Here is a 14,961-nt window from a genome sequence, read left to right as displayed (position 1 = left end):
AGGGCATTTTTCAGAGAGGTGTTTTGTATCACCTGCCTCTGTGTTGCAGCTCTGGTTTTGCTTGGAGGTTTCTCATCCAATTACTTGCCAGGGTCAGCCCTGCTTAGCTTCTGAGATCTGATGAGATTGGGCTGGCTTGGGCTATCCAGGTTAGGGCAATGTGCTTCTTTCTGAGCAATCTGCCGTTTGCCTGTTCAGGGTATCCAGTTATCCAGAGCACAGGTAAATCAACAAATGCTGCTCTGGAACTTCCACGTGACATGTGGCTCCATTTACCCAGGATCCTCCTGAACCACCCAATATCCATGCCAAGCAGGGCTTTTTCTGAGCAGGAACGTAATTCCAGCTGGCTTGGCATGAGGGGGGTGTAGCTTAATATGCAAATGAATTCCTGCTGGGCTTTTCCTACCAAAAAAATCAAAACAATGGCGACACTAGAGGATGTGGCCTAATATGCAAATGAGTTCCTGCTGCGCTTTTGTAGAAACAATGGTGATGTCAGAGGGTGTGGCTTAATATGATGACGATATTGGATTTATATACCGCTCTCCACTCCAAATTTCAGAGCCTCAGAGCGGCTTACAATCTCCTTTATCTTCCTCCCCCACAACAGACAACCTGTGAGGTGGGTGGAGCTGAGAGGGCTCTCCTAGCAGCTGCCCTTTCGAGGACAACTCCTACGAGAGCTCTGGCTGACCCAAGGCCATTTCAGCAGGTGCAAGTGGAGGAGTGAGGAATCCACACACTTAACCACTAGACCAAACTGGCTCTAATATGTAAATGGGTTCCAGCTGGGATTTTACTATAAGAAAAAGCCTGGAAGTCAAGCATATGACTGCTGAGTCTTGAGGGCTTGATCCCGGGATGACGTACAGTTTATTGACCTCTCCACGTCAGCCCCCAAACTGTGTTTTTACAGCAGTGGAAAGAGCAGGAAATATAGGAAGAAGTGAGGCGTGTTGGATAGTAGGAAACCGCTGAACACCCGAGGCCTGTTAAACATCACTTTCCTTTCCCCGCAGGTCCTGGAGCATGCAAAGCTGCTCGACAAGAAGCCACGCGGTTTACTGACAAAGTGGAGCGGCTCATCCGGGAGTCCAACAGCTCCCGCTTTCCTTTCGGGCAGAGCTTTTTAATGGCCGAAGGGCTCATGCTGACAGAGGATGAGCTGCTGAATTATTCCCAGCCAGGGATCACGTTTTCAGAAGGGTTCTTGACGGGAAGGGATTACGCCATCCGGCTGGCAGCGCAATCCAGTGAGTTTTTTTTTTGGAAGGAACAGACTCCCTTCCTCGGAATGAAATGCATGCATGGACACATGAATTTGCCTGGGGAACTCCAAAGGGATCTGTTGAGGCTGGGTGAGTGGGCGTCAACGTGGCAGATGCGGTTCAGTGTGGCCAAGTGCAAAGTCATGCACATTGGGGCCAAGAATCCCAGCTACAAATACAAGTTGATGGGGTGTGAACTGGCAGAGACTGACCAAGAGAGAGATCTCGGGGTCGTGGTAGATAACTCACTGAAAATGTCAAGACAGTGTGCGATTGCAATAAAAAAGGCCAACGCCATGCTGGGAATCATTAGGAAGGGAATTGAAAACAAATCAGCCGGTATCATAATGCCCCTGTATAAATCGATGGTGCGGTCTCATTTGGAGTACTGTGTGCAGTTCTGGTCGCCGCATCTCAAAAAGGATATTATAGCATTGGAGAAAGTCCAGAAAAGGGCAACTAGAATGATTAAAGGGCTGGAACACTTTCCCATCAAAGTCAGTATTGTCTGCTCCAGTTGTTGAACTCAGTTGTTGTGAGAGCCAGATCTGACATAAATGAGACACAGCTGGGCCTCGTGTGTCATAAAATGTAAGCGCAGGTAGCGGGAATATAAACTTTATAAAGGACACAAACAAGTACAAAGATTTCTTTTAAAAACGTAAAATAAAACATGCTTATAACATTAGCACTCTTTGGTCTGAAAGGTGCTTTCTTTGCATCTCTTGCATGCAATCCAGGCTCTCTCAGTTGCATAGCACAGCTACCGAGCCAAGTCCCTCTTCCTTCTATTGGCTGAGGCTCCTCCCCCTCCTGGTCCCCCAGGGAAGGAAGGAAAGAACCAGAGCTCCCTTTGAACCAAGCTATCCCACCCCCTCCCTCCCCAAAGGTGGAGCCTCAGCCAATGGAGAAAATAGAGGTTTTGCTCTGTAGCTCCTGTGCGATTGAGCAAGCCTGGCAAAGCAAGCTGTGATGCAGAAGGAAGCAAGAGAGAGGGAGAAGGAAGCAGATGATAGCTAGTTGTTTGCGGGCCTGATTTGACCCCCAGGCCACATGTTTGACACCCCTCGTCTACTCAGGCTGGCAGTGGCTCTCCAGGATTTCAAGCAGAGGTCTTTCACATCACCTTTTAATTGATCCTTTCAACTTGAGAGTCCAAGGACTTGTACTAAGAGTCCTGTAAGCTATTGAGGATTGGCTACATCAGGGGAGCGTGGCTTAATATGCAAAGGAGTTCCTGCTACAAAAAAAGCCCTGATCAGACCATTGGTCCATCATGGTCGGTATTGTCTACTCCAGTCACCCATAATGCGTTTTCAATCCATTCTTTAGTGCACTTTCCAATGGGATTTTACTGTGTGAAGTGGCAAAATCCAGTTTGAACGTGGATTGAAACTGCGTTATTTACCATGGCTGATCCCATCCTCAGACTGGTAGTGGCTCTGCAGGGTCTCAAGCTGAGGTCTTTCACATCACCTACTGCCTGGTCCTTTTTATCTGGAGATGCTGAGACCTTCTGCATGCAAAGCAGAGGCTCCGCCACTGAGTTATAGCCCCTGCCTTCCCAGTTTTAATTGTTTGCTCTTTCCCTCCATTCCCTTTCAGCTCTGCATTTCTACTGGCGCCACCTTTTTGCCTCGCGTGGTTCTGCAGGGGAGGCAACGCGGCTGGGATTTCAACCGTATGTCCCCCAATGTGATGGGCTGGGCAACTGGGAACCTCTTCAGTGCTACGACAGCTCAGGTGAGACCTGGCTAGCAACAGTTGGGAGCATTAAGGTTAGCCAAACAGTCACAGGATGATGATGATGTTAGATTTATACCCCGCCCTCCACTCTGAATCTCAGAGTCTCAGAGCAGCTCACAATCTCCTTTATCTTCTTACCCTACAACAGACACCCTGTGAGGTGGGTGGGGCTGAGAGAGCTCTCACAGAAGCTGCCCTTTCAAGGACAGCTCTGCAAGAGCTATGGCTGACCCAAGGCCATTCCAGCAGGTGCAAGTGGAGGAGTGGGGAATCAAACCCGGTTCTCCCAGATAAGAGTCCGCATACTTAACCACTACAGGGGAAGAAGGTCTATGAGAGCTATGGCTGACCCAAGGCCATTCCAGCAGCTGCAAGTGGAGGAGTGGGGAATCAAACCCGGTTCTCCCAGATAAGAGTCTGCACACTTAACCACTACAGGGGAAGAAGGTCTATGAGAGCTATGGCTGACCCAAGGCCATTCCAGCAGCTGCAAGTGGAGGAGTGGGGAATCAAACCCGGTTCTCCCAGATAAGAGTCCGCATACTTAACCACTACAGGGGAAGAAGGTCTATGAGAGCTATGGCTGACCCAAGGCCATTCCAGCAGCTGCAAGTGGAGGAGTGGGGAATCAAACCCTGCTCTCCCAGATAAGACTCTGCACACTTAACCACTACAGGGGAAGAAGGTCTATGAGAGCTCTGGCTGACCCAAGGCCATTCCAGCAGCTGCAAGTGGAGGAGTGGGGAATCAAACCCGGTTCTCCCAGATAAGAGTCCGCACACTTAACCACTACAGGGGAAGAAGGTCTATGAGAGCTCTGGCTGACCCAAGGTCATTCCAGCAGGTGCAAGTGGAGGAGCGGGGAATCAAACCCGGTTCCCCAAATAAGAGTCTGTGCACTTAACCACTACAGGGGAAGAAGGTCTATGAGAGCTCTGGCTGACCCAAGGCCATTCCAGCAGCTGCAAGTGAAGGGGTGGGGAATCAAACCCGGTTCTCCCAGATAAGAGTCCGCACACTTAACCACTACAGGGGAAGAAGGTCTATGAGAGCTATGGCTGACCCAAGGCCATTCCAGCAGCTGCAAGTGGAGGAGTGGGGAATCAAACCCGGTTCTCCCAGATAAGAGTCCGCACACTAAACCACTACAGGGGAAGAAGGTCTATGAGAGCTCTGGCTGACCCAAGGTCATTCCAGCAGGTGCAAGTGGAGGAGGGGGGAATCAAACCCGGTTCCCCAAATAAGAGTCTGCACACTTAACCACTACAGGGGAAGAAGGTCTATGAGAGCTATGGCTGACCCAAGGCCATTCCAGCAGCTGCAAGTGGAGGAGTGGGGAATCAAACCCGGTTCTCCCAGATAAGAGTCTGCACACTTAACCACTACAGGGGAAGAAGGTCTATGAGAGCTCTGGCTGACCCAAGGTCATTCCAGCAGGTGCAAGTGGAGGAGGGGGGAATCAAACCCGGTTCCGCAAATAAGAGTCTGCACACTTAACCACTACAGGGGAAGAAGGTCTATGAGAGCTATGGCTGACCCAAGGCCATTCCAGCAGCTGTAAGTGGAGGAGTGGGGAATCAAACCCGGTTCTCCCAGATAAGAGTCCGCACACTTAACCACTACAGGGGAAGAAGGTCTATGAGAGCTCTGGCTGACCCAAGGTCATTCCAGCAAGTGCAAGTGGAGGAGGGGGGAATCAAACCCGGTTCCCCAAATAAGAGTCTGCACACTTAACCACTACAGAGGAAGAAGGTCTATGAGAGCTCTGGCTGACCCAAGGCCATTCCAGCATCTACAAGTGGAGGAGTGGGGAATCAAACCCGGTTCTCCCAGATAAGAGTCCGCGCACGTCACCACTACACCAGATTGGCTCTCAGAACTCAATTATCTCCTGTGATCCCTTTCTCTGTTAGTGGAACTGTGCCTGTCAAGTGAGATTATTCCCTGTAGGCTTTTATGTCCTTAGAATCAGAAGATGCTTCTTTATTGGCCACCACTTGCTAGAAAAGGGGTTCCCAACCTTTTGAACTGTGGGTCCCTTTAGGATTCAGAATTGGTTGCAACTACAGAATGGCTGCCACAGGAGGTGGAGCCAACCTCAAAATGTCAAGGTCAAGAGTAACCAGGGGTGGAATTCTAGCAGGAGCTCCTTTGCATATTAGGCCACACCCCTATGATGTAGCTAATCCTTCAAGAGCTTACAGTAGGCTCTATAAGAAAAGCCCTAAAAGCTTTTGGAGGATTGGCTACATCAGGGGTGTGTGGCCTAATATGCAAAGGAGTGCCTGGTACAAAGTGAGCCCTGGAGCCGTATAGCCCCTGCTTTGTGTTCCCTGTGGCTTCTTATGCTTTCGGTAAGAACCAGGTAAGCACCTGCTTTCTGCTCTTCACAAATCACCATGAACCGCACCAAAATTTGTGGGAATTCATGGGAATTCTTCAGTTAGCGAACAATGCTTCACGATTCACGAATCATCCAAAATTTGTGATGAAATTTAGTTCGTCATCTGGTTCGTGCCCTTTTCTGCTGATGCATCAATATCTCATAAAATAAGTGATCTTCAGACCGTTTGCTGCTTTAGCTTCCAGCCAAAAACATTGGGTGTTCAGAACTGTATGATCCTCTTTGGCTCCTGCCTGCTAACGTTTACAAAAGTAGCACATTCTTTGTAGAATCTGCTTCCATTGGCTTTGGCAGCCATTGTAATACTTGCTTATTTAAAAACATACAAGTGCAAAGAATAAACATACACTGCAAGCAGGGGTTTTTTTTAGCAGGAACTCCTTTGCATATTAGACCACACTCCGCTGATGTAGCCAGTCCTCCAAGAGCTGACGGGGCTCTTAGTACAGGGCCTACTGTAAAATCCAGGAAGATTGGCAAAGGAGTTCCTGCTACAAAAAAAGCTCTGACTGCAAGGAATATCTGATTGCAAAGTGCCTTCATTTATGCCTTTTTCTTGCATCCTAGGTCACTGCTGGTGTGTTGATGAGAGAGGACGTTATGTGTCAGATTCTCTAGTGACACGCTTAGCTCAGCTGCCTCAGTGTAAGTTATCTTCTTCCTTTCGAGCTTGGCAGTGCAACTAGATAAATGTGACTGACACACCTTTGGGACCTTGTGAATACTACAGAAAGAACTTCAAATGTGTTGCAGCTCTGTAGGAGTTTGGGAAATGGAGCCAAGTGCAAAATAATGTTTGGCATGTCGAAGGTCCCAGTTTCAATCCCCAGCAGCTCCAGTTAAAAGAGCTGGGCAGTAGGTGATATCAAAGATGTTGCAATCCCCAGCCATTTCATGTTTTCCCCTGGGTCTTAGGCTCAAAGCATTGGCCATGAGATTTCTGTAATGAATGTCAGGAAATCAAAAGCAGGTTTGCGGCTTACATACACATACCTGAACGGCATACTCAAGACTGCTACAACACAGACATTGCCTCCAGATTTTGATGCAATAATTCAGAGCGAGAGGTGTCAGTTATCAGAGACAGTTAAATGAACAAAATGTTGCAAGAGTGCTAATCTTATAAGGATGTTTTATTCTAAGTTTTTAAAAAAACTTTAATTGCCTTCGACAGCATATTAATCTTTAATTGTGTTTCTCTGTGTCGTTTATAAAGTTTATATCTCAGCTACCTTATGGATCTTAAGATGCTCTTGGAGCAGGGCTGGATTAACAATTAGGCCAAGTAGACACTAGCCTAGGGCCCCGCACGCCGGCTCTCCTCCCTGATTCCCCCCCCCCCCGTTTGCAGCCCTCCCAGCCTGCACACGCAGCCACAACTGAGCCACTTTTTGCTCAACTTTCCTGGTGCGGCTGCTGCTGGTATCATTGCCAAGTTTGCCTTTCTCTGCCTCTCCGCCACAGCTTTGTCAAAGGGGCTTTCGAGAAGGTGCCTGCAGGGGCCACAGGTGGCAGGGTGGGTGCTCCGACTCTGAGATAATTTGGAGGGCCCCCCCCCCTCCACGAGATTTTGACTGCCTAGGGGCCTCCGCAGGGTTTAATCTGGCACTGGCGTGGAGGTTTGTGGGCATTGCCTGCTGGCATCCTCAACCTGGAGAAACCAGATGGGATGTTATGATGGTGGACATGTTTCATTTCCTGTCTGCTCTCTTCATATATGAAGAAGAAGAAGATATTGGATTTATATCCCGCCCTCCACTCCGAAGAGTCTCAGAGCGGCTCACAATCTCCTTTACCTTCCTCCCCCACAAAAGACCCCCTGTGAGATGGGTGGGGCTTAGAGGACTCTCACAGCAGCTGCCCTTTCAAGGACAACCTCTGCCAGAGCTATGGCTGACCCAAGGCCATGCTAGCAGGTGCAAGTGGAGGAGTGGGGAATCAAACCCGGTTCTCCCAGATAAGAGTCCGCACACTTAGCCACTACAGCAAACTGGCTTTCCTGTGAAGAATGTGAGGGAGTCTTTACCAACAAAAGGAGTGAGCGAGAGAAAGCTACTTTGCCCTAGCTCCCCTTTAGAGTTTATCCTGGGCAATTCCAGCTACTGACATCTAGTTGCTGTGCAGGAACAAATGGTTGGGTTTGAAACATTATATGGAGCTGAGGTTACTGAGGATGGGTGTTTGAATGCAGGTCGGACCCCATGTCAGCGCTCCCAAACAAACGCATTGATTTCCGGATGGAGACAGAAGGGTCCAAGCCTTGACTTGGCTTCAGCAGACCTCTTTACGCCTTCCTGCCTAGAGGCAAGTTGTTTTGCATTGTCACTTATTTCAATTTTAGGCTGGATGCAGGATTTCATTCGCATTTCAGTTATATCCACATTCTGCTATTCAAAACTCTGGTCCTGGTGACGTATAGAATTCTAGATGCTAAACATCCAGGATAGAGTTTAGATGTTGTAGAGCATTACTTGATTCTATCAATCGCACTCACCAACTCAAGATGCTTCTGATGTGACTAAGAAGTGGCATCATCACGCAGCAACATTGGGGCAATGCTCTGGTATTTGGACAAAAACTCTGTGGTAAATTTGGCTTCTACCATAGAGTTTTTCTCCAAAAACCAGAACATTGCTCTGAAGTTGCTTATGTGATGATGTCAGTTTCGGGTCGTGTCAGAAGTGATGTAGACCTTTGCTGCAACATTGATTGACCCTCACTCTTTTTCTGGATGTTCCCCTCACCAGCCAGCTGATTGGCAGTGGAGTGGTGGGGCTTGGTGGCGAGGGACCCCCCACCTCCACTGGGGGCTCTGGCAAGCCTGGTATAACGCTGTACAATCTACTCTCCAAAGTGACCATTTTCTCCAGGGAAATTGATTTCTGTTGTCCAGAAACCAGTTGCAATTCTGGGAGATATAGACAAGCAAGAATGGGTCCAGAGGAGGTCAACGAAGATGGTGAGGGGTCTGGAGACCAAGTCCTATGAAGAAAGGTTGAAGGAGCTGGGTGTGTTTATCCTGGAGAGGAGGCGGCTGTGATATGATCACCATCTTCAAGTACTTGAAGGGCCCTCATATAGAGGATGTTGCGGGATTGTAATAGATAATCGAACACCTCAGCTTCACACATTATTACATGTAATTACATATTATAGCATATTTTCAAAAATGCAAGGTATAAAGTACAAGGAATAAATATTCAAAAGTGCTTGCAGTTAATCATGTCCAATCCAGCTTGAAATACTTGAAGACTATTCAGCCGACTCCGCGGGACATTATCTGGGGACTTTGGGGGTGGAGCCAGGAGACTTTGGGGGTGGAGCCAGGAGACATTGTCTTCATCTGAGAGACATATTCCACTTATCAGCTTCCAGCATACCACATTCCTGTTACACTAGGTTTTCTCCAGAGCTAGTGTCACAAGGAATGTGGTATGCTGGAAGTTGATAAGTGGAATATGTCTCTCAGATGAAGACAACCGAAACAGTATTACAGGCTTTACTGCCAGAGGCTAATGACTCTCCACTATATATTAAACGCCTTTAAAGAAAGGAAGTTTAAAGCAACATCTTAACATCATAAATTCTTTGCTGAAGAACAAGAATCATCTGCAATTGCAACACATTTGACTCTGGCACTTTAATTGTCCCGCGGAGTCGGCTGAATAGTCTTCAAGTATTTCAAGCTGGATTGGACATGATTAACTGCAAGCACTTTTGAATATTTATCCCTTGTACTTTATACCTTGTATTTTTGAAAATATGCTATAATATGTAATTACATGTAATAATGTGTGAAGCTGAGGTGTTCAATTATCTGTTACAATTTTGAAGTATTTTTCATTAATTTTTCGTTATTTTTCCACGGTTTTTGTTGTTGTTTGAGTCACTTTCTGTGGAACTCTAGGCTTTTCAATCAATCCCCAGTTGGGGGCAGGGGATCCACCCGGTTTGGAGGCCCTTCCTCCGTTTCAGGGTCATTAGGAAGCAAGGGGGGAGGGAAATGTCTCCTGGGCACTCCATTATTCCCTATGGAGACCAATGCCCATAGGGAATAATGGAGAATTGATCTGTGGGTATCTGGGGCTCTGGGGGACTTGTATTTTGAGACAGAGGCACCAAATTTTCAGCATCGCATCTGGTACTCCTCTTCAAAATATCCTCCAAGATTTGAAAAGATTAGACCAGGGGGCCTAATTCTATGAGCCCCCAAAGGAGGTGCCCCTATCCTTCATTATTTCCAATGGAGGGAAGGCTTTAAAAGGAATGCAGTCCTTTTAAATGTGTTGGCTAGAACTCCCTTTGGAGTTCAGTTATGCTTGTCACAACCTTGCTCCTGGCTGCACCCCCAATGTTTCCTGGCTCCATCCCCAAAGTCCCCTGATATTTCTTGAATTGGACTTGACAACCCTACTGGTTTCTGAACATGAGTCTACACGCAGCCTACCATTCCACAATGATAACGCAACTGTTTCTTTCTAGACCGGGGCATATGCCATGCTGCAGAAGTCAGAGACAGAGGCCTGGTGTGTCGACCCTGCGTCAGGAGAAGTCCTCCAAGGGAGCAGGGTAGATTCAAAGGGCAGAGTTCACTGTAAGTACCTACGGCTTCTTCTCTGCGTTGCCCATTGTCGCTGAAAACGGGCCAGCGTTTTAGTGAAAGCATCTATTTTATTCCGTTCCTGCCCATGGCCACAATGTGAGGAAAGCTTCATAAAGCCGTTTGTGTTCTCAGAACGAAACATTCATTCCATAAGCATAAACCATCAAGAATTCTCGTCGTGTTACCTCAGGGTTGCTTGTTACGTTACAGTTTTCCTGCACGTTATTAAAGATTTTTGGCTGTTGAATCATTTGGTTTTTTAATTAATTACATTTTTTCAACAATCTATTGCACTGAAACCGTAGAGTTTTGGGTGACTCCTACAGCAACAACACCCCAGTTGTTAGTTCTGCCCCCCCACATCCCGCTATAACCCTGGCCCCAGTACTTCTTGTGAGAGGTCAGGAGGATGAACTGGGCATGTGCAGCTTATTCCAGTAGCCCTCAGAAGGGACCAGACGGGGTGGGGGGAGAGCAGTAACTGCTCTCTTCTAGGGTTGCCAATTCCCAGGTGGGGGCAGGGGATCCCCCGGTTTGGAGGCCCTCCCCCCGCTTCACGGTCGTCAGAAAGCGGGGGGAGGGGAGGGAAATGTCTGCTGGGAACTCTGTTATTCCCTATGGAGATTTATTCCCATAGCAAATCATGGAGAATTGATCCGTGGGTATCTGGGGCTTTGGGGGGGCTGTTTTTTGGGGTAGAGGCACCAAATGTTCAGTTTAGCATCTAGTGCCTCTCTCCAAAATACCCCTCAATTTTCAAAAGGATTGCACCAGGGGGTCCAATTCTATGAGCCCCAAAAGAAGGTGCCCCTATCCTTCATTATTTCCTATGGAAGGAAGGAATTGAAAAGGTGTGCCGTCCCTTTAAATGTGATGGCCAGAACTCCCTTTGGAGTTCCATGATGCTTGTCACAGCCTTGATCTTGGCTCCACCCCCAAAGTTTCCTGGCTCCACCCCCAAAGTCCTCAGATATTTCTTGAATTGGACTTGGCAACCCTACTCTCTTCACAGGTTGTGGGAGAGAAACCAAGGTGAGGTGTGGAGGTATGTTTATATCTGAAGCCCCGCGGACCACAAGGGGGTCTCAAATTAGAATTTCTTTTTTTTTTTTTTGGTAGTAGGAACTCCTTGCATATTAGGCCACGCCTCCCTGATGCAGCCAATCCTCCAAGAGCTTACAGGGCTTTTCTTAAAGGGCCTACTGTAAGCTCTAGAAGGACTGGCTACATCAGGGGGTGTGGCCTAATATGCAAAGGAGTTCCTGCTATAAAAAAAGCCCCGACTGACAGAAAGAGAAACATGCTTGAAGGCAGGTGTTCAGATCTGCCCTCTCCCTCCCCCCCATATTTAGGAGACTGAGCAGTAGCCATCAGCAGCAGCAGGACAGTACTTCCAGGTACCACTTCCAGGGAAAAATGCAATTTCGCTGCTATTTAGGAAGTGTGGCGCAGAGTGTTAAAGCTGCAGTACTGCAGTCCTAAGCTCTGCTCACGACCTAAGTTTGATCCCCAGCAGAAGCTGGGTTTTCAGGTAGCCGGCTTGAGGTTGACTCAGCCTTCCATCCTTCCGAGGTTGGTCAAATGAGTACCCAGCTTGCTGGGGGGAAAGTGTAAATGACTGGGGAAGGCAATGGCAAACCACCCCATAAAAAGTTTGCTATGGAAACGTTGTGAAAGCAACGTCACCCCAGAGTTGGAAACGACTGGTGCTCGCACTGGGGACCTTTCCTTTTCCTTTCATTCTCTATTACAGTAACAACATCACTTAGGCTAAAAACCACCCTATTATAGAATCCACTCTCAGAATAAATATCGAAGACCACCAGGTTGGAGGGCTTAAAAAAAAAAGCTGGACAAATTCATGGAAGACAGACCTATCCATGGCTATTAGTCATGTCTTCTAAAGGGAGCCTCCCTTTTCAGGGGCAGTCTATCTCTCACGGCCAGTTACTGGGAGAGTTGCAACAGTGGCAAAGGACTGCTGCCTTCATGACCTGATTGGTGGGATTCTAGGAAGCAGTTGGGTAGCCACAGCTGGAAACAGCTGGAAAGCTTTAATGCAATGTTATAGAAAATCACCTGTGATCAGGAAGATCCCCAGTCAGTATCTTGCCTCTGCATCTCTTACTTTTTGAAAAATGTTAAAAACACAAAAAACAATAACAAATTCCATAATAATACCAAACACAACTATTATCGTACATAAAACATCGACAGTCATCTTACATAGAAACATAAGCATAAACGACCATTTCTTCTACAACTGCTTCATCTACTGTATCTAAACCATACACAGGGCTTTTTTTGTAGCAGGAACTCCTTTGCATATTAGGCCCCACCCCCCGATGTAGCTAATCCTCCAAGGGCTTACAGTAGGCCCTGTATGAAGAGACCTGGAAGCTCTTGGAGGATTGGCTACATCAGGGGGGGGTGGCCTAATATGCAAAGGACTTCCTGCTACAAAAAAAGCCCTGCAATATCACATAAAATGACATGCTAAGATAGTCTAATTTATTACAACTAGGGCTTTTTTTGTAGCAGGAACTCCTTTGCATATTAGGTCACACATCCCTCATGTAGTCAATCCTCCAAGAGCTTACAGTAGACCCTGTAAGTAGAGCCCTGTAAGCTCTTGGAGGATTGGCTACATCATGGGCGTGTGGCCTAATATGCAAGGGAGTTCCTGCTACAAAAAAACCCTGATTTACAGCTGTCAATCAGAACCTACTTACATGAAACTTATTGCTATATGTTCTTAATTTTACACTTCTGTTTAACTTCTGAGTGAGCATTGATGGGATAGCTGCCTGGAGTGACCAGACCTTCTCATCTTATTTCCAAGGCCCTGGTTACTGCAGCCTGCTGAAGTCCAAGACTCTCTCACGGGAACTTGGAAGAGGATACCTGCCCAAGTGCGAGAGCAGCAGCGGCGTTTTCTCCCCAGTGCAATGTGATGACAACCAGGAAAGCTGTTGGTGCGTCTTTGAGAATGGGGCGGAGGCTCCTGGGACACGAGACGCCAGCCGGAGGCCTGAATGTGAACGTGAGTCAAGCTTGCGGTCTGAACTAAGGTCGCCAACTACAGGCTGGGAAACTCCTGGAGATTTGGGGGTGGAGCTGGAGGAGGGTGGGTTTTGGGGAGGGCAGGAACCTCAGAAGGGTATACTGCAAGGGTGGCCAACGGTAGTTCTGCAGATGTTTTTTGCCTACAAATCCCATCAGCCCCAGCCATTGGCCATGCTGACTGGGGCTGATGGGAGTTGTAGGCAAAAAACATCTGGAGAGCTACCGTTGGCCACCCCTGAGGTATACTGCAACAGAGTCCACTCTCCAAAGCAGCCATTTTCTCCAGGAGAATTGGCCTCTGTAGTCCTGGAGATCAGTGGTAAGCAATGTTCCCTCTAAGCTGCAGAGTCTTGTGAGCAAAAATTCTACTTTGTGAGGTACTGGCACTAAAGTTGTGAGCTACTGCATCAATTGTTGTGCTCTGGGGTCATCCTTCCTGAGCTAAGACAAAAATGTGTGAGCTGGAGGCTATACATCTGTGAGCTAGCTCACACAAACTCAGCTTAAGAACATAAGAGAAGCCATGTTGGATCAGGCCAATGGCCCATCCAGTCCAACACTCTGTGTCACACAGTGGCCAAAAAATAAAATAAAAAATATATATGTATATATATACACACACAGTGGCTAATAGCCACTGATGGACCTCTGGCTCTATATTTTTATCTAACCCCCTCTTGAAGCTGGCTATGCTTGTAGCCGCCACCACCTCCTGTGGCAGTGAATTCCACATGTTAATCACCCTTTGGGTGAAGAAGTACTTCCTTTTATCTGTTTTAACCCGACCGCTCAGCAATTTTAAAGGGAACACTGGTGGTAAGTCTGGGAAATCTCCAGGACTTACCTAGAATTTCAGCAAAACATGAAGCTACAGTGTACAAGTTGAGCAACCACAAAACAAACAACACTGTATCTTAATTAAATTAGCGTGTTATAATTGTTATTCACACGCTCATGCACTCAACAATACAAAGTTACATTTCCAGAGCCATAATTTATGTCTAGAATGCAAAAAAAAAAAAAGTCCATGTAGAAGTCTCTAGTCCAGGGGTGACCAACGGTAGCTCTCCAGATGTTTTTTGCCTACAACTCCCATGGCTGGGGCTGATGGGAGTTGTAGGCAAAAAACATCTGGAGAGCTACCGTTGGTCACCCCTGTGTCTAGTCAGTTTCCAAAGCTCTGGTCAACTTTCAGTAGCGATCCTCTGAGCTCTTGGCTTTAGATAGGTGATAAACTCTGGCCAAATTTCCAGTCGTGTGCCTTGGCTTTAGGTAAGTGCAAAGAGCCCACACACTTCACTACTACACCAAACTGGCTCTCATCCAAACTGGCTCAGCCCTGGGTGGGCTGGTTCTAGCACTGGGACTTAACTGGGTTAGAGAGCGATTGGCCCAAGATCTCTTGGCAAGCTTCCATAGCAGAGGTACGGAACAAAATTTGACTCCAGTGGCTCTTTAAAGCAGGGGTCGCTTTGTAGAAAAATAGGTGGTGAAGCTCATCCAGGGATTGTTATGCAGCTGCACCTACTATTCAATGGACAAGGTGGGGAGGAGGAGGGGCAACCCTCAGAAAGGTTCAGGAGTTGCGCTCCTGAGAGCTCCTGCTGAATCTGAGGCCTGCCTTTAAGACCAATAATATTTAATTCTGAGAATAAGCTGAATGTGGTTCCAAAAGCTGTTATTGTATGCATATGACCTTCCCCCACTCCTGGGCCCCTAATCGGTGCATTGCATCATCAATCACTAAATATTAATTTCTGGCTACGTCACTGCTGGGTTGGCATTCCACCACTGTTGTTCTTCACCCTATGCACAAAAGCGATACTATTTAGGAACCTAATCTTGCCAACAGCGATGCCTCACGGCGCGGG

General features: G+C 47.5%; 1 protein-coding gene across 1 annotated transcript in view; it reads left to right on the top strand.

The window, feature by feature from the left end:
* TG (thyroglobulin) overlaps positions 1 to 14,961 on the top strand; it is a 234,104-nt gene that overhangs the window by 30,303 nt on the left and 188,840 nt on the right. The window contains exons 13-18 of the mRNA XM_060243108.1: positions 1,023 to 1,256; positions 2,877 to 3,014; positions 5,989 to 6,066; positions 7,613 to 7,725; positions 9,904 to 10,015; positions 12,867 to 13,067. Coding sequence (XP_060099091.1) covers positions 1,023 to 1,256; positions 2,877 to 3,014; positions 5,989 to 6,066; positions 7,613 to 7,725; positions 9,904 to 10,015; positions 12,867 to 13,067 — 876 coding nt within the window. The remainder of the gene's footprint in view (positions 1 to 1,022; positions 1,257 to 2,876; positions 3,015 to 5,988; positions 6,067 to 7,612; positions 7,726 to 9,903; positions 10,016 to 12,866; positions 13,068 to 14,961) is intronic.

Source organism: Heteronotia binoei, chromosome 7 (assembly GCF_032191835.1).
Source record: "Heteronotia binoei isolate CCM8104 ecotype False Entrance Well chromosome 7, APGP_CSIRO_Hbin_v1, whole genome shotgun sequence".
Classification (NCBI taxonomy): Eukaryota; Metazoa; Chordata; class Lepidosauria; order Squamata; family Gekkonidae; genus Heteronotia; species Heteronotia binoei.
The sequence above is the reverse complement of the archived record's forward strand: the minus strand, read 5'-3'. Positions and strand labels throughout refer to the sequence as shown.